The 24,264-nt window shown below is 43.8% G+C and overlaps 2 protein-coding genes across 3 annotated transcripts in view; both read right to left on the bottom strand.

Annotated features, from left to right (window-relative positions):
• Positions 1–7,227: 7,227 nt before the first annotated feature.
• On the bottom strand, positions 7,228–20,447 carry LOC135236917 (ornithine decarboxylase-like). 2 transcript variants are annotated; one of them, XM_064303520.1, is made up of 10 exons: positions 20,056–20,447; positions 17,950–18,106; positions 17,468–17,641; positions 16,914–17,086; positions 13,963–14,179; positions 13,140–13,223; positions 11,996–12,158; positions 9,960–10,075; positions 9,589–9,803; positions 7,228–9,292 (listed from the first exon to the last, which is right to left on the bottom strand). In XM_064303520.1, the coding sequence occupies exons 2-10, from the start codon at positions 18,049–18,051 to the stop codon at positions 9,142–9,144; spliced, it is 1,395 nt and encodes a 464-aa protein (XP_064159590.1). In that variant the 5' UTR covers positions 18,052–18,106; positions 20,056–20,447; the 3' UTR covers positions 7,228–9,141. The 2 variants fall into 2 exon arrangements, with proteins under 2 accessions (XP_064159590.1, XP_064159597.1); XM_064303527.1 differs by lacking the exon at positions 20,056–20,447 and having other exon boundaries at positions 17,950–18,582.
• A 2,493-nt stretch (positions 20,448–22,940) lies between these two features.
• Positions 22,941–24,264, bottom strand: part of LOC135247739 (ornithine decarboxylase 1-like) — a 19,700-nt gene continuing 18,376 nt past the window's right edge. The window contains exon 9 of the mRNA XM_064321564.1: positions 22,941–22,944. Within this exon, the coding sequence (XP_064177634.1) occupies positions 22,941–22,944 (4 nt within the window). The remainder of the gene's footprint in view (positions 22,945–24,264) is intronic.

Below are 24,264 nucleotides of genomic sequence, written 5' to 3' on the forward strand. Positions count from 1 at the left end.
CAATTAAATGTTTAGTCTTGTGAATCTTGGTCCATCTAGATATGCGATGAAAATAATAATGATCATCCTCATGTCTGACAGTTCTGCGGTACATTATGTTGTTTCGGAAGTGCGTGTTTCTCCAAGCAACCATCAGTTCTATCCAGTACCTTTTTTATCCCCATCAACAGCAATTAATTCCGACAGCTACGGAAGACATCCTACACAATTGTTTTTTTTGATAATTATGTGTGTACCCTAGTTTCTTTTGTCGATTGTTTCTTCCCTGTGTTGTAAAGCTTCTTTGAGATTGTGAAAAGCGCTATATGAAATAAATAAATAATAATAATAATAATTATTATTTATAATAATGATAATAATAAATATTATTATTATTATTACATAAATTATTATTACTATTATTATTATTATTATGATCATTATAAATACAACACAAATCAAACGTCGCAGATAGGCATCCACAGACGTCACAATACATCTGTCGGGCTTTGCCATTGTTCCCCGCACCTCTCTTGCCCGGTAGTCTTGTCCCTCACCCCCCCCCACCCCCCCTGCACATTTCCATTACACGCTCCGTCGTATTTCTTTCTTTTTCGCGAGCTTTGTTTGGGTGAAGGTAAAGCCGGTCTCATATCAGTCCTCTCCGTTCAGGGGCAGTCGGTGACTGCTGCAGAAGCGCTTGACGCAAACAGAGACCGGGGAACCCTGCGGAGTCTGATCAAAAAAAAAAAAAAAACAATTAAAAAAAAAACTCTCCAGTATATTTCGGTTCCGCCTATCTTCGTTGCCGCGCGCTCTGCGAAGTGCTCGGCCTTTAATCTACTCGAATGCCCTGCTGTTTCGGCCTCAGACGGGCTTGTGTATGAATTCAGCAGAAGTGTGATCGGAGTTGTATCACACACTGAGCAGTTATTCAGAGAGTGTAGTAGGCCGTAGTGGACCTGGGTGGTGAGTGAAACACTCACATATTAAATGCAGTAAGAAGACAGGAATGCAAGTCCATCTCATGGGCAATACATTTTTGATGTGTGTGTGTGTGTGTGTGTGCGCGCGCGCAAATGCGTGCGCGCATGCTTGCAGGTGAGTCCGTGCTTGTCTGTGTACGTGTGAGTGTGTGTGCATGCATGCATGAGTTTTGTGTGCGTGTACGTGCTTGAACTTGTGTATGTGTGTGTGTCTGAGTGTGTGTGTGCACGCATGCATAAGTGTTTGTGTGTGTGTTTGCGTTTCAGTGTGTGTATTTGTGAGTGTGTGTGTGTGCATGTGTGTGCGCGAAATGCTCATTCCATCCCTGACTCTGGTGATTTTGCTGTCAATCAGAGAGATGACATCACCGGAAGGGTGGAAGAGAGACCTTTCTGTCTTCAGCAGGCTCCGTCCTTCCAGCCAAAAAGCCAGAAAGACGGACATGACTACCTGCAGGACGGGACAGTGTCTCCCCAAGCCTGACAACCACCACCAAATAAAAAGACCAACCCACTCCAAAAAAATAAATACAAATAATTAAGTGGGTACCTGGATTCAATCAAAATTTCTCCTGAGCTCTGAATCTCAATTAAAAGTAAGAATTACAGGGGTTTTCTTTATAAATAAATTTTTAAAAAGTGCGGTGAATTCAGCTTAACAAAAATACTTACTGGTTTAATTAACTTTTAAAAAACTGCATTTAATATATAATATTTAATTTCTTCCGTTTGTCACTGCCACCGTTACATGGACTGCAGAGCATTGGACTGTTTGCATTTGAACACACTTGACGGGTGGAAGAATACATTGCATTGTATATTAGAATTTAATTCCTCCCACGATTCGTCTGTTCAACTTCCCCGGCTTTGTCTCGCGGTCTGTCTCAGAAGGCACCCGAGCGTGCCGAAGGACGAGGAAAAACCCCTCGCTCGCGCAGATACCGTTAATTTATTGCCGTCGGATTCGTGCAGGCACCGCGCTCCTCTTGTAGGAGAGACGAACGCGGTTTCAAGCCGCAAGGATTCCGACCGCACCGTGCTCTTAATTTAACTGTTGCTTGGTAACCACGATCAGCCCGCTACCGAAGTTCTTGCTTTTTCGCGTTTGCTATTGTTCAGCGTTTCACCCAGGGACAGACTTCCTGCAGTAGGCTATGGTATGGTTTCGCTAATTAGAGGATGTGAAAAGTGTTTTCAGCGCCGAGTATAATGCTACAATTCTAATTACGAGGTAGCACTCCATATTGAATCTTCTTTCAATTAATTACACCCACAGCCAACATTTGTTATGCTAACAGAGTGGGGGAGATGATATACACAACCCCAGCCCATTCATGTGTTAAATAGATCTGTCAGGACTGAATTTGAAAGCATTTCCAAATTCATTGTCTGAGCGTAACCATTTACCAGCATGTAGGCTGCTCGGAAATCGCTGCGGTATTTATGTACTACTTTTCGATACGTGATAGCACAAATAACACTTCTAAATTATGCAGAGGTTGCAGTGCGCGATGGAAAATAGTGAATAATCCCACATTCGTTTAAGAAGAGTATTCGTCATGTCCGCTGTGTTGTCATGCATCATTAGGCTATGTATGTTTATGTTTTAAGGACGTGTTTAGCGAATAATTATGATCTAATGTCTTCTTGTATTGCATGATCTTAATGCATATCCAATAATAATCACCAGGACAGAGCCCGTGGCTCTCCAGGAAAACAGATGAGGATCACAGGACTGCTGCATGGTACGAGGGTGGGCAAGGAGCACTGTCATTTTGCAACTGATGTTTCAACTACATGTCTTGATAAGTTCACGAATAACGGCTTAAGACTGTTCCTGGGTCCCAGCATGAAACATCTTATTGTGGTCTAATTTACGACTAAACCGGCATAAGTGTAGTCAGCTAATTAATTCTGTAATCGGCGATAATGGAAATTTTCACTCACACACACACACACACACTGGCCCTGCAGGAATGGAATTGCCGAATCTTGCTGTGCTAGGACACACATAGCCTACTGAAGAAAAACTGGGTGGCCTCTGTGACAGGACGTAACAGGGCTGCCCAAGCCTGTTCCTGGAGATCTACAATACTGCAGGTTTTCACTCTAACCCTAGGGGGCGACATAGCGACATAGCTCAGGAGGTAAGACCGATTGTCTGGCAGTCGGAGGGTTGCTGTAGGTAGAGTTATGATTAGAGGTTAAGGAATGAATGTAAGTCAATGGGAAGTTCTCACAAGTATAGCAATACAAACGTGTGTGTGTGTGTGTGTGTATATATATACAGGCGGGTGACAAATTAAGGAAAAACCTGAATAAATGAGTGGAGAAACGAATCCAGATGCTTCCATACAGGTGTGCTGCATGATACAATTAAGCAATCAACATACTATCCTGCTCTGTGGCATGTAGAAAAATCCGGAGCAGACCCAGTTGACGTTGACTTTGGATCAAGATGGCAAGAAGAAAAGATTCTAAAGTGACTCTGAAAGAGGGTTCATAATTGGGGCATGGATGGCAGGAGCTTCAGTCACAAAGACTGCTCAGCTGGCATAGTGTTTCAATAGGAACAGCGACTAAAGTGACATTTGCATTCAGGTCTATGGGAAAGACATCAGTAAATTGGGTCGAAAATTGTGGTTGAAAGCGTCTTGCATCGACAGTGACTAAGACACTCTATGTTGGTTCTTCCTTTAATTTGCCACCCGTCTGTACATAACAGGACTATTTTTCGACTATTTTCTCATATGGGGCTCAGATTCTTTTTAAAACGATGCGTGTGGGTCAAACATTGAAGAAAAAATATGTTTTCCTTCTTCACATGCCTTTTTAAAGCATGCACAGATAAGATCACTTATTCTGTGACTGGCAGTGGGGGCATGTGCACCTGGACAATGTCATTGTTCATTGTTTGTTTAAGAAGCATCTGAATAAAGTTTTTTTTTTTCCCCCCTCCTCCTCAATGTTCAAAGGGCCAGGAACACATTGTTTGTTTAAGAAGCATCTGAATAAAGTTTTTTTTTTTTTTTTCTTTCCCCCCCTCCTCAATGTTCAAAGGGCCAGGAACACATTTACCCAGCATGCTGCACTCGGCCTCCTCGGGTCAGCCGGTGAATGGGCCCCGGTCGAGACAGCAGTTTGGATAGATACGCTGGGGTCTGCCGTGCGCCATGTTCCGCACGTTAGAGTTAACTCGCCAGACAGCAGCCCTGGGCACAGAGGAAGGAGTATAATGGCCATTTCTCATCGGCACCAACAGAGCAGAAGCAGGCAGATCGACAAACCCCTCTTCCGGGTGAAGCATCGGGCCTTGGTCTGGCGTGTTCCGAGTCTTTCAGCACAGCAGCATCCAGAATATATATATTTTTTTAAAAACCCACCTGTCACCAGCCAGAAAAAAAAGCAATATATTGTCATTTATGCCCCTCCCCGGATGTGCGTGTTGCTGAGGGGGTAAAACAAGGTCGCGGCGCGGGACAGAAACAGGGTCTTGAACGAGACGAACGGCAGGGGAAAACAGTCAAAGAGATTTTCTTCACTCGTTGGACCTATCTGTTCACCTGCTGAAAAAAAAAAACGGAGGTAGTGCCTGCATGGTGGTTTTGTGTGAGATGGTCAGTTGGTCCACCAGGAATTGACCGTTTAGCTGGATAGGGAGGTATTGGGGGGGGGGGGGGGTGTTGGGGGGAAGCGTAATTGCGATTTGTCCTGACCTCACAGTCCGGGTCCGGTTCACCAGGCCTCTTCCAGTTCCCACCACTGCTGAGCCCTAATTGGGCCTTCGTGTCGCTGGAAGCGCAGCCATTTCAAGGAGCGAAGGGTGGGCCAGAAAGCGCCCGTCTCCACGGAAACAGCCTGTGAGTCAGAGAACGCCAGCCGGGACGCACACGCGTCCCAGGACCCTTCGGCAGAAGGGTGGGCTCTCCATGCACCTTCCGTTTGTTCTCCACTACCCGTCACCGTCTGTGCAATGTGGACCATACCTCACCCATCTCTTATCCAACAAGAGGAAAACACATTGACAACATAATGTGTCTGATTATATGAATATAATCCTAATATATTTTCCAACACATGCCAATAAAATGTAATTTTTACATTTATGTTGGTTCTATTCAGATATATCCCGTTGTCTCTTGGGGTATTTTGTAATATATATGTATATAACATGACACACGCAACAGGAGGCGGGGCAGACAGCTTCCTGGTCGGTTGATAAGATTTAGACGCGATGAATTTTGGAATGACTGATGGGGCGGTCAGAGAGACCGGATTTTTTTTTTTTTTCCGTAGTACTTTTAATTTACTGTGGGGACGTGAAGGAGATTTAAACAAAAATGAACAAAAATGTTCTTACAGCAAACTTACGTACTGCACCTTGGCTTTAATCATATACGTTCCGGAAGGTGATTTCAAATGAAGTCGGTGGAGAGGGCGGAGAGCTTGCACTTCCGTGAGTGCTGGAAGGTAATGAACGCTGGCGAGCGAGCTGCGTTATCGCTCAGAAGGTGATATGCGTCACTTAATGTCTCTTTAAAAGCGGATTACGCTTGAAGTGCATACTCGGCTCTCACCGGCGACGTTTCCCTCACTACCTTTAATCGCATTCGCCGGAATGAGCGCAGGGGTCAGGGTAGACGGTGTAAGAGGCATCGGGATTTAATCGCCTTCTATGAACTATCAAATGCGCTGCAAACGAACGGCTTTATGGATATGAAATAGCCAGAGGGAAGTGTTATTTAAGGCCAAGAGAGTGCCGAGAAAAATCAATCTACAAAGTGGTATCCGGCGGTTAAGCACACACGTCATGCCCGATGATTCATGAGTCACTATCATTGATGCAGCCGGTCCAATTCCGCGCGCGCTACGTCAAAGACAACCAAAGACCAAACTATATTTCAGAGAGCTAGAGATTCTGAGGATGGATGCTTGCGGAGATACTCTATAACATACAAGGAAATATACTGCAGCAATACAGCAAATTGCAGTTCAACCCGGATGAGTGCTGCAACATTGCCATGCTCAGGACCTGCTCTGGTCCTGATTTAATGTGTTTTCTGAAAGGGCATACCTATCCAGACAAACATTTTAGCGGCAAGACGTTTTGCCTAATAGTTTTTCCACTGGGATGGAATTCAGTTGCGTTTGAGAGACTATTCCCCGTGGCATACACTGAGCATAGACACATGATATATTCACAATTTACCACTCTTGGTAATTGTATCGTCCTATACGTAGCTATTCTTCTGCTAGTTGGCTTGCGATGTCAGACCAGGATAGTGTCTTGTTCTCGGCTAGAATAGCTTACAATAGTAATTGTACCTTAATGAACCCGTGTTCAGCAGTTGTCTACGATCATGAAAATGCACTTTTTGTACGTCGCTTTGGATAAAAATGTCTGCTAAATGAATGTAATGTAATATATATATATATATATATATGTTTGTCTGGATAGGTATGCCCTTTCAGAAAACACATTAAATCAGGACCAGAGCAGGTCTAGCAAAATTAATATTACATACGAATACCATTCAACCATCCACTGTCTACCCATCTAGATGATAAAAGGAAAATCAGATCTGCGCAGCGCCTCTGAGTTTGTGCCACTGAAAAAGCAAATAATAGTTGAACCACATAATAAAGAATTTTGCGGCAACTGTAGGTCACGCAAGTTGTCAATGGCATTAGATTTAGCCGACCTCTAATCGGATTTAAACTAAGATTCAAACTTTTATTTGACTTCCCGGGAAACTGAAACAGGTCAGGACTGCCTGTACTTCGCAGTGAACACGTGTAGGCACTAGATGGCGCTAAGTGCAGGGGAAGGACGGTCCGTAACTGCTAATTTTTGTAATTAAATCTATTAACCCAGACTTTCACGAGATTGAAACATCCGTACCTTCTTTTCTTCAGCATGAAACTTAATGACATCGTCAACAGTGCCAATATAAATATGTGACATATGATGACTAATTTTATGTTTTTATGAAGTCAGTACACCATCTGGACACAGAGATGCTGTTCCGCACGACCGTATGGGTGGAGGGGCTGCTGGGTTTGCGCGAAGTGTCTGATTCATTCTGCACATGCATGACAGTATGCGAGCGTCTGTGTGTGTGACTTGCAGATGTGCATTCTATAGATCGACAGAATGGTAATCGACAATGCAGTGTAAAAACAGTGTGCAGATTAAGGTTAAAATGATCTATCGTTTTACCTGTGTTACCAAAAAAAAAAAAAATAGACTATAAAACCAGCAAATAGTTGCTGCAGATAATGCAGACATATTTATTTTTCAGAAGAAAATACCATAACCACAATTAAGAAACAAAATAAGTGGAAAAAAAATCCAGTGAAGTTTCATTTGCAAAAAAATCTTTCTTGGCCGTGTGATGCCACATTGTGTTGTTAACAGATTAACATCGCCATCTCCTGGTGAAAAGGATTCATTTAACTGGACTGCAGAGAGGCAGTGGTTCTCCAGGGTTCCCACTTATTTTCCCAGACATTTCAAGGATAATTTCAATGACTTAGACTTACAGACATGAAACATGGGCAATGGTAGCCTAAAGCCGGTGGTGGACGGGGGGGGGTATACAATCGCAGATTTTTCCAGGACCTCGCAAATATTTCCAGGACATTTCGTTTTCTCATTTTCTCATTTCCAGGTGTTTTCAATGACTGGAAAACTAGCTGATAAATGTCGAGGTTTTCAAGGTTTTCCAGGACGAGTGGGAACCCTGTTCTCGCACTCAGTCCTGGAGGACCACTATGAATGCTCATTTCTGTTCCAGTCACAGTTGCAACCTTGAATTTGAATTATCTGTTCATTTTTTCTTAACCACACTTTTCATGTTTTGAGGGATTAAGATATATTGTGTCAAAAATGGATATGCATGCCATAAAGAATGAAAGTCCCGTATTCACATTGTGCTATATTGCATAGATTACATAAAGACAATTAAAAAAAATTAAAGTGATAAAATTAAAGACTGAGATACATTAATAGGCCCATTATTGATAAAAGTGTGGACATACGGCCACTAAAACTAAGCATTAACTGAACACAATGCAGGAGTTGCCTCTCCTTGACTGTAACCTTGTCTTGGTGGAGAGGGTTGTGGACTCCCATGACCCTGAGAGCTATGCTGGATGGGTTTTGTACCCCTGGCAGGTTCAGCCAAACTGGACAGGTCAAAAGGAAGAAGGCAGACCAGGCAGCCCCTGGCCATTTGGGTTGGGTGTGGGGCTAACTAACCCAACCCCCCCCCCCCCCAGAAAAAAACTGCCAGATGCAGAAACAATAACGAATGGGAACCAAATCAAATACTTGGCTGAGGGGGGTGCCTCGGAAATGGGGGCTGTGATGCTTCCTGGCCAAACCAAGAACCCAACGCCAAACCAGTAACCCACTGCCGGGAAGCCAATGCACCAAAAAAAAAACAGAGATCCAAGAATGCATTGTGAGATACGCAGGGGAAAGCCAAAAAGCCCTCAAGGGTTTCACAGGTGGCATCCCCTTTTATGCACAATACAGATAATCAGATAAATACCCGCCAAAAAAGTGAAAGTCTTGCTGAAGAGTTAATGTGATCAGTACAACAGAGAACCCTAAATAGTTTTTTTAATCAGTGGAGTGTTGTTGATTAATGTCTGGTGGTAGAGAGATCCATATCTCCTGGCCACAAAAAGTAATTCTGGACTGGGCAAAAATCGTTTGGGGAAGCCTGAGCTGAAATGGACTTCTGGTGGAATAATTATGGAATAAAATGTTCGGGGTGAAGAAGACCACCCTTAGTGGAACTTCCGTAATATCCGGACCATGTTCGGACAAAAGGTCTGAACAGGATCGTTCTCAGTCATCTTTAAGAAGCTGTGAAAGTGTGGTTGGAGAGGGCATGCCATCGGGAGACTAGCAACCATCATCACCCGCCAAGCCCTGAAGTAGAGCCTCCAGGGAAAGAGGAAGTGAGGTTTCCCCAGGGACAGATCGAAGAGGGATGTCCACAAACAGGGACTGGGAATGAACACAACTGGGGTGAAGTTGCCTGAAGCTGAGTGAGGTGGACGGCGTTCATTATTAAAGGCCTATGCACTACAGAGGAGCCGGGTACTGCAGGTTTGGCTCGTTAGCATTTGCTTTGTCGTTGAATTCTTCGTTATCTTCAAGTATTTATGGGAGTGAATATCGCACGCGGGCGGGGAAGGGCTTGGCTGGCAGCTCCAGGCTGCTCTCCCTCCTGCAGCAGGACGGCAGGTCGCTGGGACAGGCCTCTTCAATGGGGCCATGCAGCCCCTGAGTGGAGATCTGCTGAATGCGTTGCCTGGAAACAAGAAAGAAGATGGGGGGCGGGGGTCACTGGAGGTCAGGGCCTACAATGGCTTTCAAACCCACGGCTGTGTTCACCACGACAGAAACATTTCAATCCTTTGCTGCAAATGCAATCAGCATATGCCATGCCGTACCATGAAACAGAAATCAGCTGCTCAGCCAAAGCTGGCACCTTAGCTGCCACCATTGATGTACATGTTTTTGGTGATCATTGGAGCACCTTCTCTGTAAAAAAATGAATGGCACAAATCAGGGAAAACACTGCCAAAAACATAATAAGTCACATACCACACACTCCGGGACATCACATAGTGGATGTCGGGCTTCTGGAAGCCGTTGAAGGTGGAGGAGGCGGCGATGGTGTAGGCCCCCATGTTGTGGAACAGTAGCCATTCGCCCACCTGCAGGTCAGGCAGGATGCACTGCTCCACAATGAGGTCCAGCCCGTCACAGGTCTGGCCCCAGATGCTGCAGGGGTAGGTGCACTCACCCGGCTTGACTTTCTGCAATGAGGCAGAGAGAACTCACTTACGAGGAAATGCAAACACAATCCGGCACTACAGAGGACACAGAAACAAACATGACCTGGCGCTGTAACTTGGCAGTGTTTTGCAGGACTATGAAAGTAGTGCACCAGGTCACAGGCTTCATGCTCACACCTTATGTGGAGTTGCCAGGACATGGGCGTAGTTGAAAATCACATGGACGAACGAGCTGTAGACCCCCTCGTTCACATAGTACATCAGGGTCCCGTTGTTGGCCCCAACAGCTTTGCCTGTGGGAGTGAGGGGGGGTTACAGTTGTGTTCAAAGAAACGTGGTCATTTTCCAAAATTACTGTGCTAAGACAACCTAAAGTAAGTAAACGCCAAATAAAGTAATGAATCAGAGAAAAGCAAGAATGAGAAGCATTTTAGATAACGGAATTACATGTCTAATGGTGTATCGGTTGTTTGGCTTGCATAAAAAGGACACGCATTTTCTCCAGCATAAACAAGCCATCAGTCTTTCAGTGTGCATGCTGAAAATGTTGTGCATGAGTCTCAACTTGAGAAGTTGGTTTATGTTACAACAAAAATGTTTTTGTTTTATTTTGCAATTGGTAAGCCTAAACAGAAAACTTGCCATTTGGAAGCCTTGGAAGATACCACTCGTCTGACTGAATATTTCTGAGGACAGTGATAACAGCATTGAATACACAGCAGAGGGCTTGGTCAATGAAGTATAAAGAACTTAAGCCGCGTTTCCACCGCAGGAACTATACCCCGGAACTAGGAACCTTTTGAGGAACTCAGTGCGTTTCCACCGCAGGAACTAGGGTCTAAATTTAGTTCCTGGGGCTTTATTTTACCCCCCAAAAGGTTCCTGCTCGGGGGGTAGTACTTTCCGAAAGTACAGGAACCTTTAGGGTGGAGCTTGCAGCGCTGAACATTTCTGATTGGTCGAGTACTCGCAGCATTTGTGTTGTATTTATTTTCCGCCATTACCCGCCATGTTTGAAAATATGCAGCGGCAAACCAATTTATTTTCATAATAACTTCAAATCAAACTTGTATGTTATGCGGCGCAGTAGCCTAGTTTTGGTTATAGCCTGCCAACGTCTTGGAATTATAACGTGTGCTCTTCAGCTCTTTTCTTGCTTTAGTATTTGTTTTATAAAATGCTAAGCATTCGTTCTGGGACAGAATATTACGTACTAAAACATTCAAACGGATTAATTCGGTTGCTTAATATTTTCTTCCGGATTTTCTTTGTTAGCACGTTGTAATTGACTCAAAACGTTTGATACAGATGTGAGGTATGCGGTAGTTCTGCGTAATTAACATTGGTGATAGGCTACAGTACAAGCAAACTGGAAATCACCTTCCGCACTTTTTGTCCGGGTAAAATAACAGGTTAATTCTAGTAATCTTCCATTTAGCTTTTTCAGACTGCCGTAATTTTACTCGTTCTTCAATTCCACAAAAAGACCAGGAAGACTATGGACTAATTTATGGTGCATGGTTCGCATCTGGAGGGCGTACTTCGCTGCTCGGCTAGCAGTAACTGAAGGAAAGCAAATGGTGGCTGTACAACTACTAATTTAAATTTTCACGCAAGTCCGAGTTTTCGTTCTATTCTTGTCATTTTGCGATTAGCCTATATGGAATTGACGACGAGAAAGTAATCAAACAGCAAATTGTTTACAACGTGTGCATGTTTTCTGCTGTTGTTGCCAGTTATACATATAAATGTGAATGCATTCTGTCGCTTCGGATGTCAAGACATGAAAGTGAATGTTCGCATAAAAACATAATGAATGTGTTTGAGAGGATATATGAAAATCAATAAATACAAAAGTAACCATATATAGTCATTGTTGGTAACCCGTTGTATATAAGTGGAATAAACCCCTCCGGGCTGTCCCGGTTATTAGAAAATAATGTAGGCTACTTCGGTGGTAGTATGGGGTTACAGAAGAAATCATATGACAGATGGACCGACGACAACGTCGCTTTTTCATACGTCAGTGGGCTAATTTGCCTAATCTTCGCGGGACTTCAGACCCCGGTGGAAACGCAGACAACCATTGGCTGAAGGAACCTTTTAGTTCCTGGTAAAGTAGTTCCTGGGACTGAAAGTTCCGGGTAATTTTGGTGGAAACACGGCTTTTGTGACTGAGCATGTGGATCCTGTGGCATTTTCCCAGATATTACCGTTACAGGCCGATTGCTCCCGAATCACCACCTTCTTAGCGATGATGTTGACCGCCAGCGTGTAGGCTGAAGTCACATAGTAGCGGCCCGGCTCAGCGATTACTTGGACCTCAGAGTCGGCTGGAAAGTACTTGTCCAGCGCTGGGTTTATGACAGCTGTGAACTGGGAACAAGGGATAGATCAGCCAAGATGAAAACAATCCTGCCCCTCAAGCCCATCCAACAAAGCTAGAATTCTCATACAAGACCAGCAGTGCTCTTCAACCTGACAGTTAACTGACTGACTAATTAAAGTCACTGATTGGCCAGAGATTCCACTCACTTGGTATCCCAGGTCAAAACCAGTCCCTGTCTCGCATTTAGGACCAGATTTGTGCATCACTAATTCACACATTCATTTCTACTTTAATTCACACATTCATTTTTACTCTAGGTCCTTTCCAGTGAGTGCAAGTCAACACATTACATTACATTACATTACAGGCATTTGGCATACGCTCTTATCCAGAGCTACCTACAACAAAGTGTATAACCATAACCATCAACAAGTATGACGAAACCCCTAGAGAGAAGTACCGGTCCAAGTGCAGGGAACAACCGCATAATTCAACTTGGACCCTGAAGGTTAAACTGATTAACACTAACAACGAGAACGGCAACAACGCAGTCTATGGAAAAAATACAAGTAGTAGTTAAGACAGTTAATGCACCTAAGTCACTTACGAAACAGCTGCCTAGTTACAACCCTAAGCTTACAGTCATTTACAGGGGGGTAGGGTGGGATGGAGAGAGGTGCGGCCTGAAGAGGTGAGTCTTCAGTCGTCGTTTGAAATGGGTCAGTGTCTCAGCTGTTCTAACCTCCACAGGGAGGTCATTCCACCATCGTGGGGCCAGAACAGACAGGAGACGTGTTCTGGAAGTGCAGGTGCGAAGAGGGGGAGGTGCTAGGCGTCCTGAGGTAGCAGAACGGAGGGATCTGGCTGGCATGTAGGGTTTGAATGTCTGGTGGAGGTATACTGGGGCTGATCCCTTGACTGCCTGGTATGCTAGGACCAATGTTTTAAATTTGATGCGAGACAACACATCACAATACTGCAGATACTCCCTTTGTGTTATTTCTGAGAGAATGCAGAGAAATCATTACCTCCTCAAACGTCAGCTTGGAGTCGTCGGACCCAGGGAATCCCCCGCCAATGTCCAGAAGGGTCATATTGTAGCCCAGCTCTGCCTGCAAAACAGCCAGAGGTCAGTCATGAGATCATATCCTTTACACGATAGACCCCTCTGACCACACACAAGGCCACAGCGCATTAAGCCATAAAAGCAAAGCCTGACTGTCGCATCACATGATCAGCTATGACAGGAATCTGAAAGTCCCTGATAGGTCGCCACATCTACTGGTTTTTGATGTGTTTCTGCACTTTAATGCTTCATTTAAGTAATTTATTGGCTAAGTCCCACACACCCCTTTTTTCCAGGAGCAAAATGTTGCTGCTGATTGAAATATCAAAAAAGAGAGACAACTACAGCCCTCTACGGCTGGAATTGGAGATCTAGGCTAAGGGGATTTGTTACGGTTGCGCTCCACACCCGCAAACATAAGCGATGCCGACACCAAGTTTTCCCAATAATAACCAATACTTTTTATTATTAGAACACCATACGTAAGGACAAAATAACTATGCATCATAAGGTGAAATCCAGACACGGCCGTGGTCCAACGGCGAGGAGAAAGTCAAGCCCCCTCCCAAGAAGCTGACTACAGGCTTCCTTTTATGGGCACCACCACAGGTGCTTCCAATTATCTGAAACAAGAAAACAGGCCTCCAAACAGCCAGCGCCCCCACCTGACGCGGAGGGGCGTAACAGGATTATAGTCCAAATGGGTAGTTTTTACAACACTTGATGGCAGCTCAAACTCCAACTGCCGGCTAAGTGGAGTGTTTCACACAGTGCCGGGCACTCACCCCCATGTCGAAGACGCAGCGGGCGTCTGAGATGGCCTGGCTGTAGGTCTCGGGGTCGGTGCAGCGGCTGCCCACGTGGAAGCTGACCCCGATGATGTCGAGGCCCAGCTCCAACGCGCGCTCCAGGAGCAGCCGGCTGCTCTCCAGCGCCGCCCCAAACTTCGCGCTCATTCGGCACAATGCCTTCGAGTCGTCCGTGGCGATGCGGAGCACCAGCCTGACCAAGAGGAGGAGGAAGGGGAGGGAGAGACGGCTCAGAGGTGGGATATTCCAAAGCAGATACACAAACATGGAAACTGAAATGCCTGCAGTACATTGTATACTCATTTAAAGTGTCCACCCATCCAAATATCTATTCATCCAAACAAATTTCTATTATCATCTAACCATCCATCATCAATCTATCTATCCATCCATCCACAAAGATATCCTTCCATCCAAATGTCTATTCATCCATTCAAATAGCCATCCATTTATCTATCCATCCATCCACCCAAATATTTATTCAGTCAGGACCACTGGTGTCAAACACGGAACAAATCCAGCAGCAACGAGGACCTTTAATTACACAGGATAGGTTGACAGCATGGAAGGAACCCGGAACATCCAAAGGAAACCCACGCGGACACAGGGAGAACATGCAAACTCCACATGGAAAGGCTTTGGTCGGATTTGAACCTGGGACATTCCTGCCAGGAGGCAACAGTGCAATCCACTGCACCACCCGTAGCACCCATAAAGGACAGTCTGATAAAAACATGAGAGAGGAGCCGGGGTGATTTAAATAGATCGCCATTTTAGGTGAGTGGACTGTGACAGGGTTGTGACATCACTAATCAGCCGAGCCATCAGCCAGTTTCACCAGAGCTGGGCTTGACTGAACTAACACGTTGCTGTATACACGTATAACTATCTAATACTGGGTAGGACCCCATTTAGTCATCAGAACAACCTGAAATTTTCATGACATGGTTGCAACAAGGAGCTGGAAACATTCTTTAGGGATTTTAGTCAATGCTGACAGCAGCACAGTTACTGTAGATTTTTCAGCCAAATCTATTAACAAACAAAGTGAACTGCTGCCCACTGGATGTCTTTTTGTGTTTCACACCGTTCTCTGTAAACTGTGTATAATTACCATGCCCTTTCCTATTGAAGGACTTCCTGTTGCTGGTACCAGTGGTGCCCAAATACTGGTGAGGTCAGGCCTTAAATATTCAAAAGTAGGATTGTGCGGAATGTGGTAAGTTAGGTCCAGTGTGACACTTAAGAGGTGTGAAAATCACCGTATTGGTCTCGTATGCAGTTTTGGGGTAACACTGTTAACAAGTTATTCACTGGACATACTGAATAGCCAGATGAGCAGCTGCTCCAGGATAGGTGTTAGTTTCAGTGTCCAGATGGATCCTAGTGTTATTTCCAGGAAATGTATACATTTTTTCTCTCTAAGCAGACTGAGTAAGCCTTAGTTAGGGCTCACTGGGACAGCTGCTCGTTTCAGGACCCAGATCTGCACATTTGTCAGGCATAAACGTAAATGGCAAGATTCCTGGATGAGCAGTATGGTCTCCACACAGAAAAGCCAGGTTGGATTCAAACCCAGGACCTTCTCGCTGTGTAACTCCTAGGACAGAAGGTCATATTGTCAGAGAACACCTGTTGAATGCCTGGCAGCAGGAGATAGTGATTGAACAACCAAAGAAAACCTCATTGAACCATGAATTTCATTATGTGTAGCAACTTGTGAAACTGGTTGTTTCGAAACTGGTTGTTTTGGTCTTGGGAAGATCTCATTCTGAAAAAGGGGAGTGGTGCACTAGAAAGACAGGATCATGGGACATCCTGAGTGGTTTGGATCAGTAAATGTTTGACAGCAGTCTAATCTACGAATGAACTGGCACACTGTTAATAAGTAGGCATGAGAAGACAAAAAGCCCATGTTATGATTTGCATCCTACTAAGGGAGTCAAAATGATATCCCTAAGCATTAAAATAATAAAATTATGTTGAAGAACGTTTGAAACCCTAAACACAAGTTTCCTCAAAAAGAAAACAAAACAAAGAAACAAAGAAAACCTAATTGGACAATTTTTTGTGACCATACTGTCAATTTTATTGTGTGTAGCAGTTTGTGAAACGGGTTGTTTTGGTCAAGAAGTCTTTGGAAAATATTGATTAAAATGTACATATTTTATTACATGTTTTTACAATCTGTTTTTGAAATGAAATGTAAAATTCATTAATCGAGTTTCAAAATACCCTCAGGGAAGTTTTCTTTTGCCTTCAAAAGTCTGATATTTCCCATTCACTTTATTGGGAGCTCCAATATTTTCCCCTCAACATGCACAGTACAAGCTTATTTCCGGGACATTACAAGCTTAGGTTAGCTGAAGGCGTTTTTTCCTGTCTAGTTAAATACATTACATTACAGGCATTTAGCAGACACTCTTATCCAGAGCGACTTACACAACTTTTACATAGCATTTTACATTGTATCCATTTATACAGCTGGATATATACTGAAGCAATTTCGGTTAAGTACCTTGCTCAAAGGTAAAACGGCAGTGTCCTTACCCGGGAATCGAACCTGCGATCTTTTGGTTACAAGCCCAGTTCCTTACCCACTGTACTACACTCCGTCCAACAGAATATGCATGCATGGTAAAAAACCATCTCTCTCTATCTCTCTCTCCGAACCGAATGAGACTTATTTGGGGTCCTGGCCCAGTTGGGCAAGTAACAGATGTACTTGTTGTATGTCACTCTGGATAAGAGCATCTGCCAAATGCCTGTAATGTAACAGATCATTCAACTGGCCCAAACCAACCACATAGTGACCCTGGGCCAGTTGGCACTCCTTATTGATGAGCCCTGAATATATTTTTTAAAAAACTTTAAGTGAGTGGTTGAGTGTGACGAGAAAGGAGCAAAAGAACATGGCAGTCACTCACTTGGCATTTTCATGGTAACGGGCGATCTTCGGGAGTTCTGCCTCACTGTCGAAGGTCATCATCTGGACCCCGTTGGCAGAGGCGTACTTAATGTGGGACACCTGCTTGCAGGGGTTGGCGTAGATGATCCTGCTGGGGTCCACCCCGAGAGACTGCACCAGCTGGATCTCATTCTTAAAAAGGCGGATGGGACGCCCTGAGTAGTTTGTACCAGTAAATACAGTTCATCCAAACTGTTTGGTTCCCATTTTTCCTGTTTCCTAAATTCCTAATTTCCTAAAAATTGACGTCAATTCATAAACGAGTGCGTCAGACATTCCAACAAGCCTCTAAAGCAGTATGCAGTTATGGGGGAGTTTAATTTCATTGTGTGATACAAGATACAGGGACATGCTTCATATTGCCATTGTTCTGCATTGAGAAATTTAATACTTCAGTTTTTTGTCCCATACCTACTATTTAACGAATTAAGCTAAGGTAATGGACAAAAACACAAGCATGCAAACACTGATGCCCCTGCAGATGCTCCTGGTGCTTCTGGTGTAGGGCAGTACCTTGCTGGCGCAGTCGAACCCCGTCCCCAGAGTGGCAAGCGTCATGACAACGGCGCGGCTGTCATTGCACTTGACGGCGTAGAAGGGCGTGACGCGGGGCAGGGCACGCACCCACCTCAGGTGCTTCTTCAGGATGTCCCCCAAGTCCGCCACGTAGAAGGCGTCTTTGTCATCCTGGGGAACGGTGAGAGGGGACGTCAAGGACACCGAGCACAAAATGCAAACGAGTGGCACAAAACTCAACGGCACTCATCTAAAGACCAACAGCGAAGCAAAACGACAAACTGTGGATCTCAGTTTCTGGCCCGGAGAGATCTGCAAGTGTCTGCTGGTTTCAAGTGTTTACTTCAAGAGATGAAGTGGCTAAAGAGTCCACATATATTGCGTCAAAGACTTGAACGGGTTGCTAAATGAAATGAAACCTCTTTAAAAGCTGCAGCCTCCCAGTACATTTTGAGATTTCTGTGCTGGCAGTCACTCACCGACATGGATGACTCGTTGATCCTCTGCTCAAGGACGTCACAGGCACAAGACCCCTCCTCCAGGACAGTGAAGTCAAAGTCCTCTGGTGTGAAAGAGTTCATGGTCTCGCAGGTTCTTTTATTTATTTATTTTTTAAGGAACACGTCTCAAAACTATCTGCAGAGACAGGGGAAATGTTGAAAAGGAAACATTGATGCATATTTTAAAGCACTTCGAAGCAACGTTTTTGACTAAAGACCTCTCCCTGCACTGCACGCCAGCCCATGTCAATGAATTAACTGCCAGCCATTTGTGTGGAGCTATGTAAATACAGAAATGTGCAGTGAACTGTAAAAGGAATACTTATATTAATGAGACTTTCATGTCTAAGTACCGTGATCATTGATAGTTAGTTAGAAATAAAAGACAATCTGGAAAGATGGAATAAATTACCGGTATCTTTAATTGGCTGAATTTTCACCGTTAAAATGAACATCCTCCCAAAAAGAAATTACCTCCTTGCCATGACCCCTGTCACCCCACCCTCAGGCTGGTTCTCCTCTCTTAACAGTGCAGTCACTGGACTCTACTGGATAAACCAAAAACCACAAATTAAACTATCTACCCTCCAAAAGCTTAAACAACACCAAGGACTCGGGGCCCCAGATTTCTTCCGCTATTTGGTAAATGGTAAATGGACTGCATTTATATAGCGCTTTTATCCAAAGCGCATTACAATTGATGCCTCTCATTCACCAGAGCAGTTAGGGGTTAGGGGTTAGGTGTCTTGCTCAAGGACACTTCGACACGCCCAGGACGGGGTTTGAACCGGCAACCCTCCGACTGCCAGACAATCGGTCTTACCTCCTGAGCTATGTCGCCCCCCCAGCATGATCTGCCTCTATCATAACGGCGGTGCCGAGTGGGTGCCAACCGTGTCCCCCCCGCCCCCATTTCCTCTCACACCAATAACTGTACATCTGCCACTGGACTAATAACAACATCCACCTTGGCTAGAAATCGAATATAGTTTAGTTCAAGAATTAGGCTAGGCATCAAAAATTTCCCATTTATAGATAAATCCATAAAAACTCATACCTGTTACAAAAACAACAACGCTATCAACACCACCCTAACCACTTGGTGCAAGTCAAATGAAATTCTCCATCACAGCCTCTCACCATCTATCCATACTCCATTATGGCATAACCCCATGTTTTTAATCAATAACAAACCCTTTCTTTTCCCAACCTGGATTGGGAGAGGAGTTACCAGTCTGGGACAGTTACTCAATGGTGGCTTGCTCATGACCTTCGACCACATCCAAAAAATATATAACATACCTGACCACTGCTACTTCCAGTATATCCAGTTAAAAGAAGTCATAAAGAAAAACATTAACACCCCCCCATCTAAAGCTACAATCACTTAAACCTCAAAAAATGTTATCCCAAATATAAAAACTCCTAGCATCCAAAGACAGAACAATATCAATCCCTACAGATAAATGGACCACATACATAAATAACCTACCAATAGATATCAATTGGCAAAGCACATGCAATAACACATTTTCTATGACATGCAATTCCAAAACCCAACTAATACAGTATAAAGACCTTCACCGCACGGGCTTCAGCCAAAGTAATACATGTTCATATTGTCCAACCTCAACAGATGACTACTTCCATGCCCTCTGGCTCTGCCTACATGTCCAAAACTTCTGGTCGGAGGTCATGAGCAGGCTACCTGAGATCCTCAGCCTCAGAATTCCCTTATGCCCCATCATTGCATTACCTGGCGATGTCTCTACATTACATACACCCAAACATTTCAAACCATTCATATTAATAACACTAACCACTGCCAAAAAGACCATATTACTGAACTGGAAAGACAGAAACAAGGTATCCATAACCCATTGGCTCAATCTACTAACAGACTATTCAAATATTTAGAAACTTACCGCATCTTTGAAAACAACATTAAATCCTTACAGTCTGATGTACCGTTTAGCTCTTTTGCTTTGCTATATATGTAAGACTGCGGCTGTGACAAAGGGTGTGGTGGCATAAGTATAAACGCATCAGAAACACAGCTGAAATATAGCCAGTGTATTTACTCACGGATTTGACGGCTATGCAACGAGCCTTGATTGACAAAATTATCAGCAAGCCCGTAGAATTAGAGCTCCCTAGGTCGCAACTTGTGTACCCTTCTGTCCTGCTCTGTTTCCTTTGAAGCGTCAGATTATCTTTTACCTTCTCGTCAATGCCGGAATGCCATAAGTGCCTGACAGACAGAAAGCGTCAATGCCGTGTGTCATGTGTTCACATCGAAGGCGGGACAATTTGAAGCGTCAGATTACCTTTTTCCTTCTTGTCAATGCTGGGATGCCATATACCTTGTATTTTGGTGGTCTGTGCCTCGCATCGACGCTTGAAAATAGAACCGGGCTCGGAAAGGCGCGTCAACAGGTTTTGGTCTGCCCACTTGACACCTCTGGTTTGTCTACAGCTGTTGAAAACAATGGGTGTGTTTGTTGGAGCGAGCATCTGACGCTTTGTATCTGTCAGGCCCTAAAGCATCACACACTCACATCAACAAATGCACACGTTGTCTTCAATGGTTGTAGACAAACTGGAGGTGATAAGTGGGCGCATCAAAACCTGTTCTACCTGTCAGGAGATTATGGCATCCTGACATTGACGAGAAGAAAAAAGTCTCTGGTTACCTTGTGGAATTCGCCATGGGGGTATGGTCCTGAATGAAGAAAATCCAGTGTTACGTATTGAACGGTGCTAGTGTAAAGAGTAATTAGCCAGAAGGAACACAAACTTATTTTATCAACTCTTTAAATTGTGACCAGTTAAATCTTAATCTCTGGTATTTGTAATTTGGGATATGCAAATGTTGGCTGCACCTACTAGGCTGGCTACTGACACTGTTGTGCTATTCAGTGTCTGTGCCTGTGAACTATTTTATCATTGATACAACAGCCGCGTTTCCACCGCAGGAACTTTACCCCGGAACTAGGAACCTTTTGAGGAACTCAGTGCGTTTCCACCGCAGGAACTAGGGTCTAAATTTAGTTCCGGGGGCTTTATTTTACCCCCAAAAAGGTTCCTGCTCGGGGGGTAGTACTTTCCAAAAGTACAGGAACCTTTGGGGTGGAGCGCAAGCACTGAAAATTTCTGATTGGTAGAGTACTCGCAGCATTTTTTTGTGTTTGATTTCATTACATTACATTACATTACATTACATTACAGGCATTTGGCAGACGCTCTTATCCAGAGCGATGTACAACAAAGTGTATAACCATAACCAGGAACAAGTATGACGAAACCCCTAGAGAGAAGTACCGGTCCAAGTACAGGGAACAACCGCATAGTTCAACTTGGACCCTGATGATTAAACTGATTAACACTAACAACGAGAACGGCAACAACGCAATCTATGGAAAAATAAAAATAAATAAATAAATAAAATAAATTTCAGCCGCCATGTTTGAAAATATGCAGCCGCAAACCAATTTATTTTCATAATAACTTCAAATCAAACTAGTATGTTATGCGGCGCAGTAGCCTAGTTTTGGTTATAGCCTGCCAACGTCTTGGAATTATAACGTGTGCTCTTCTGTTCTTTTCTTGCTTTAGTATTCGTTTTATAATAAAAAACATTCGTGCTGGGACAGCATATTACGTACCAAAACATTCAAACGGATTAATTTGGTTGCTGAATATTTTCTTCTTCTTTGTTAGCCCGTTGTAATTGACTCAAAACGTTTGATACAGTTATGTGAGGTATGCGGTAGTTCTGCGTAATTCACATTGGTGATACAGTAAAAGCAAACTGGAAATCACCTCCCGCACTTGTTGTCAGGGTAAAATAACAGGTTAATTCTAGTAATCGTCCCTTTAGCTTTTTCAGACTGCCGTAATTTTACTCGTTCTTCAATTCCACAAAAAGACCAGGAAGACTATGGACTAATTTATGGTGCATGGTTCGCATCTGGAGGGCGTACTTCGCTGCTCGGCTAGCAGTAACTGAAGGAAAGCAAATGGTGGCTGTACAACTACTAATTTAAATTTTCACGCAAGTCCGAGTTTTCGTTCTATTCTTGTCATTTTGCGATTTGCGATATGGAATTGACAATGAGAAAGTAATCAAACAGCAAATTGTTTACAACGTGTGCATGCTTTCTGCTGTTGTTGCCAGTTATACATATAAATGTGAATGCTTCAGATGTCAAGACATGAAGGCGAATGTTCACATAAAAACATAATGAATGTGTTTGAGAGGATATATAAAACAGTTACAATCTGACTATTAGCCTGTTATATCCTATTTGTTGCATAACAACGGTCCAAGTTCAACTACCAATGACAGTTTTGCTTGACAATGGTAAAATAAGCCCAAACGGCTGCAGAAGAATATTTCAATTCCAGGTGATTAAATCGATGAAAAAATAATAATAATACAAAAGTAACCATATATAATCATTGTTGGTAACTCATTGTATATAAGTGGAATAAACTCCTCCGGGCTGTCCCGGTTATTAGAAAATAATGTAGGCTACTTTGGTGGTAGTATGGGGTTACAGAAGAAATCATAGGACAGATGGACCGACGACAATGTCGTTTTTTCATACGTCAGTGGGCTAATTTGCCTAATCTTTGCAGGACTTTAGACCGCGGTGGAAACGCAGACAACCATGGGCTGAAGGAACCTTTTAGTTCCTTGAAAAGTAGTTCCTGGGACTAAAAGTTCCGGGTAATTTTGGTGGAAACGCGGCTATTGATTGTCCTTGCTCGGAACCTTAGTAATACCTGTAATAAATGAACCTGTAATAAAGTTTGTATGAGAACTTACCTCCTGGCTTGGCTGGCTGTGTCTTGGGGATACGCTGAACCTGTACTGAGGAGGGGGGAATGCTGTCTTGTGGAATGCTTTGAGAGTGTTTGTATTGATATGCGCAGATCAGCCCGGGTTCTTGCATGTTATCTTTGAATTACCTGCAATGAATCCAGTTGCATCAACAGTGTGAGGAGAACACCCAGCTCTTATGGCCCAGGCTGGGTCCTGTTTTTCCCACAATCCCCAAATTTATGGTCTGCTCCCTCCTCTTCAGTGACATCTTTTGTGGTGTAGTCGGCAGGATCCCCAGCACACACACAACCAATATGGAGGCTGACCAGCCTCAGGGAAACCCTGACTTTAATTTGGTGAATACAGGCCTTAATGTGCCTACTGCGGTAAACGCGTTTATGATGCCGTGGTTCATGGGAGGTGTGGGAAGGAAATGCATTTAAGAGCACCAACCATCACCACCAAGATGGAGTATATTATTAACAAAAGAAGTATATGTAGAACTAGCAATGGACAGATCTTGGTCAAAACAGTAATAATCTGTAGAGGTTTGCACTAAATATAAAGCACAAGCTGTAAAAGTCCATATACAGTGAAAGCACAGCTTCTGGCATACAAACTAGGCCTTTCATACAAATGTGTTGTGAATGATAAAATCCAGCAGGAGATAAATGAGGTGAATACATGTCTTACGCCAAGAAGGGGAGGAAGACTTAGATAAGAGAAGGGAATGCCTATTTTTTAATTAAAGAAAGGAAGGGGGCTTGGAAATAATGGTGTCTGAAAAATGAGAAACAATGGTGTATGGGAAAGAGTCAAGTAAAATGATGTAAACATGTGTGAAAAGCCAAGCTTGAGCTCCACAACAGGAGGAGCTAACAAGATAGGATAAAAGGGAGTGATCGGCCCCAGGGGAGTTCTGTATGTCTTGAATGTCTTGTATGTCTTGTCTGTGTGTGTGTACGTCTTATGTGTTTTCTGTGAAGTGTCTTGTGGAATGCTTTGAGAGTGTTTGTATTGATATGCGCAGATCAGCCCGGGTTCTTGCATGTTATCTTTGAATTACCTGCAATGAATCCAGTTGCATCAGACTCTGTGAAGTGTATATTTTGAAGAAGTATTCAACAGTGTGAGGAGAACACCCAGCTCTTCCGGCCCAGGCTGGGTCCTGTTTTTCCCACAATCCCCAAATTTATGGTCTGCTCCCTCCTCTTCAGCGACATCTTTTGTGGTGTAGTTGGCAGGATCCCCAGCACACACACAACCAATATGGAGGCTGACCAGCCTCAGGGAAACCCTGACTCTAATGCGGTGAATACAGGCCTTAATGTGCCTACTGCGGTAAACGCGTTTATGATGCCGTGGTTCATGGGAGGTGTGGGAAGGAAATGCATTTAAGAGCACCAACCATCACCACCAAGATGGAGTATATTATTAACAAAAGAAGTATATGTAGAACTAGCAAT

Source organism: Anguilla rostrata, chromosome 1 (assembly GCF_018555375.3).
Source record: "Anguilla rostrata isolate EN2019 chromosome 1, ASM1855537v3, whole genome shotgun sequence".
NCBI lineage: Eukaryota > Metazoa > Chordata > Actinopteri > Anguilliformes > Anguillidae > Anguilla > Anguilla rostrata.

Bases quoted from the DNA above. Each gene is read 5' to 3' on its own strand.
- LOC135236917 (XM_064303520.1), bottom strand. From the start codon at position 18,051: ATGAACTCTTTCACACCAGAGGACTTTGACTTCACTGTCCTGGAGGAG. The intron at 14,180-16,913 runs GTGAGTGACTGC...CCTCTTGGTCAG, and splicing joins CGTTACCATGAAAATGCCAA to GCTGGTGCTCCGCATCGCCA. The intron at 9,293-9,588 runs GTATGTGACTTA...TCTTGTTTCCAG, and splicing joins GTGATGTCCCGGAGTGTGTG to GCAACGCATTCAGCAGATCT.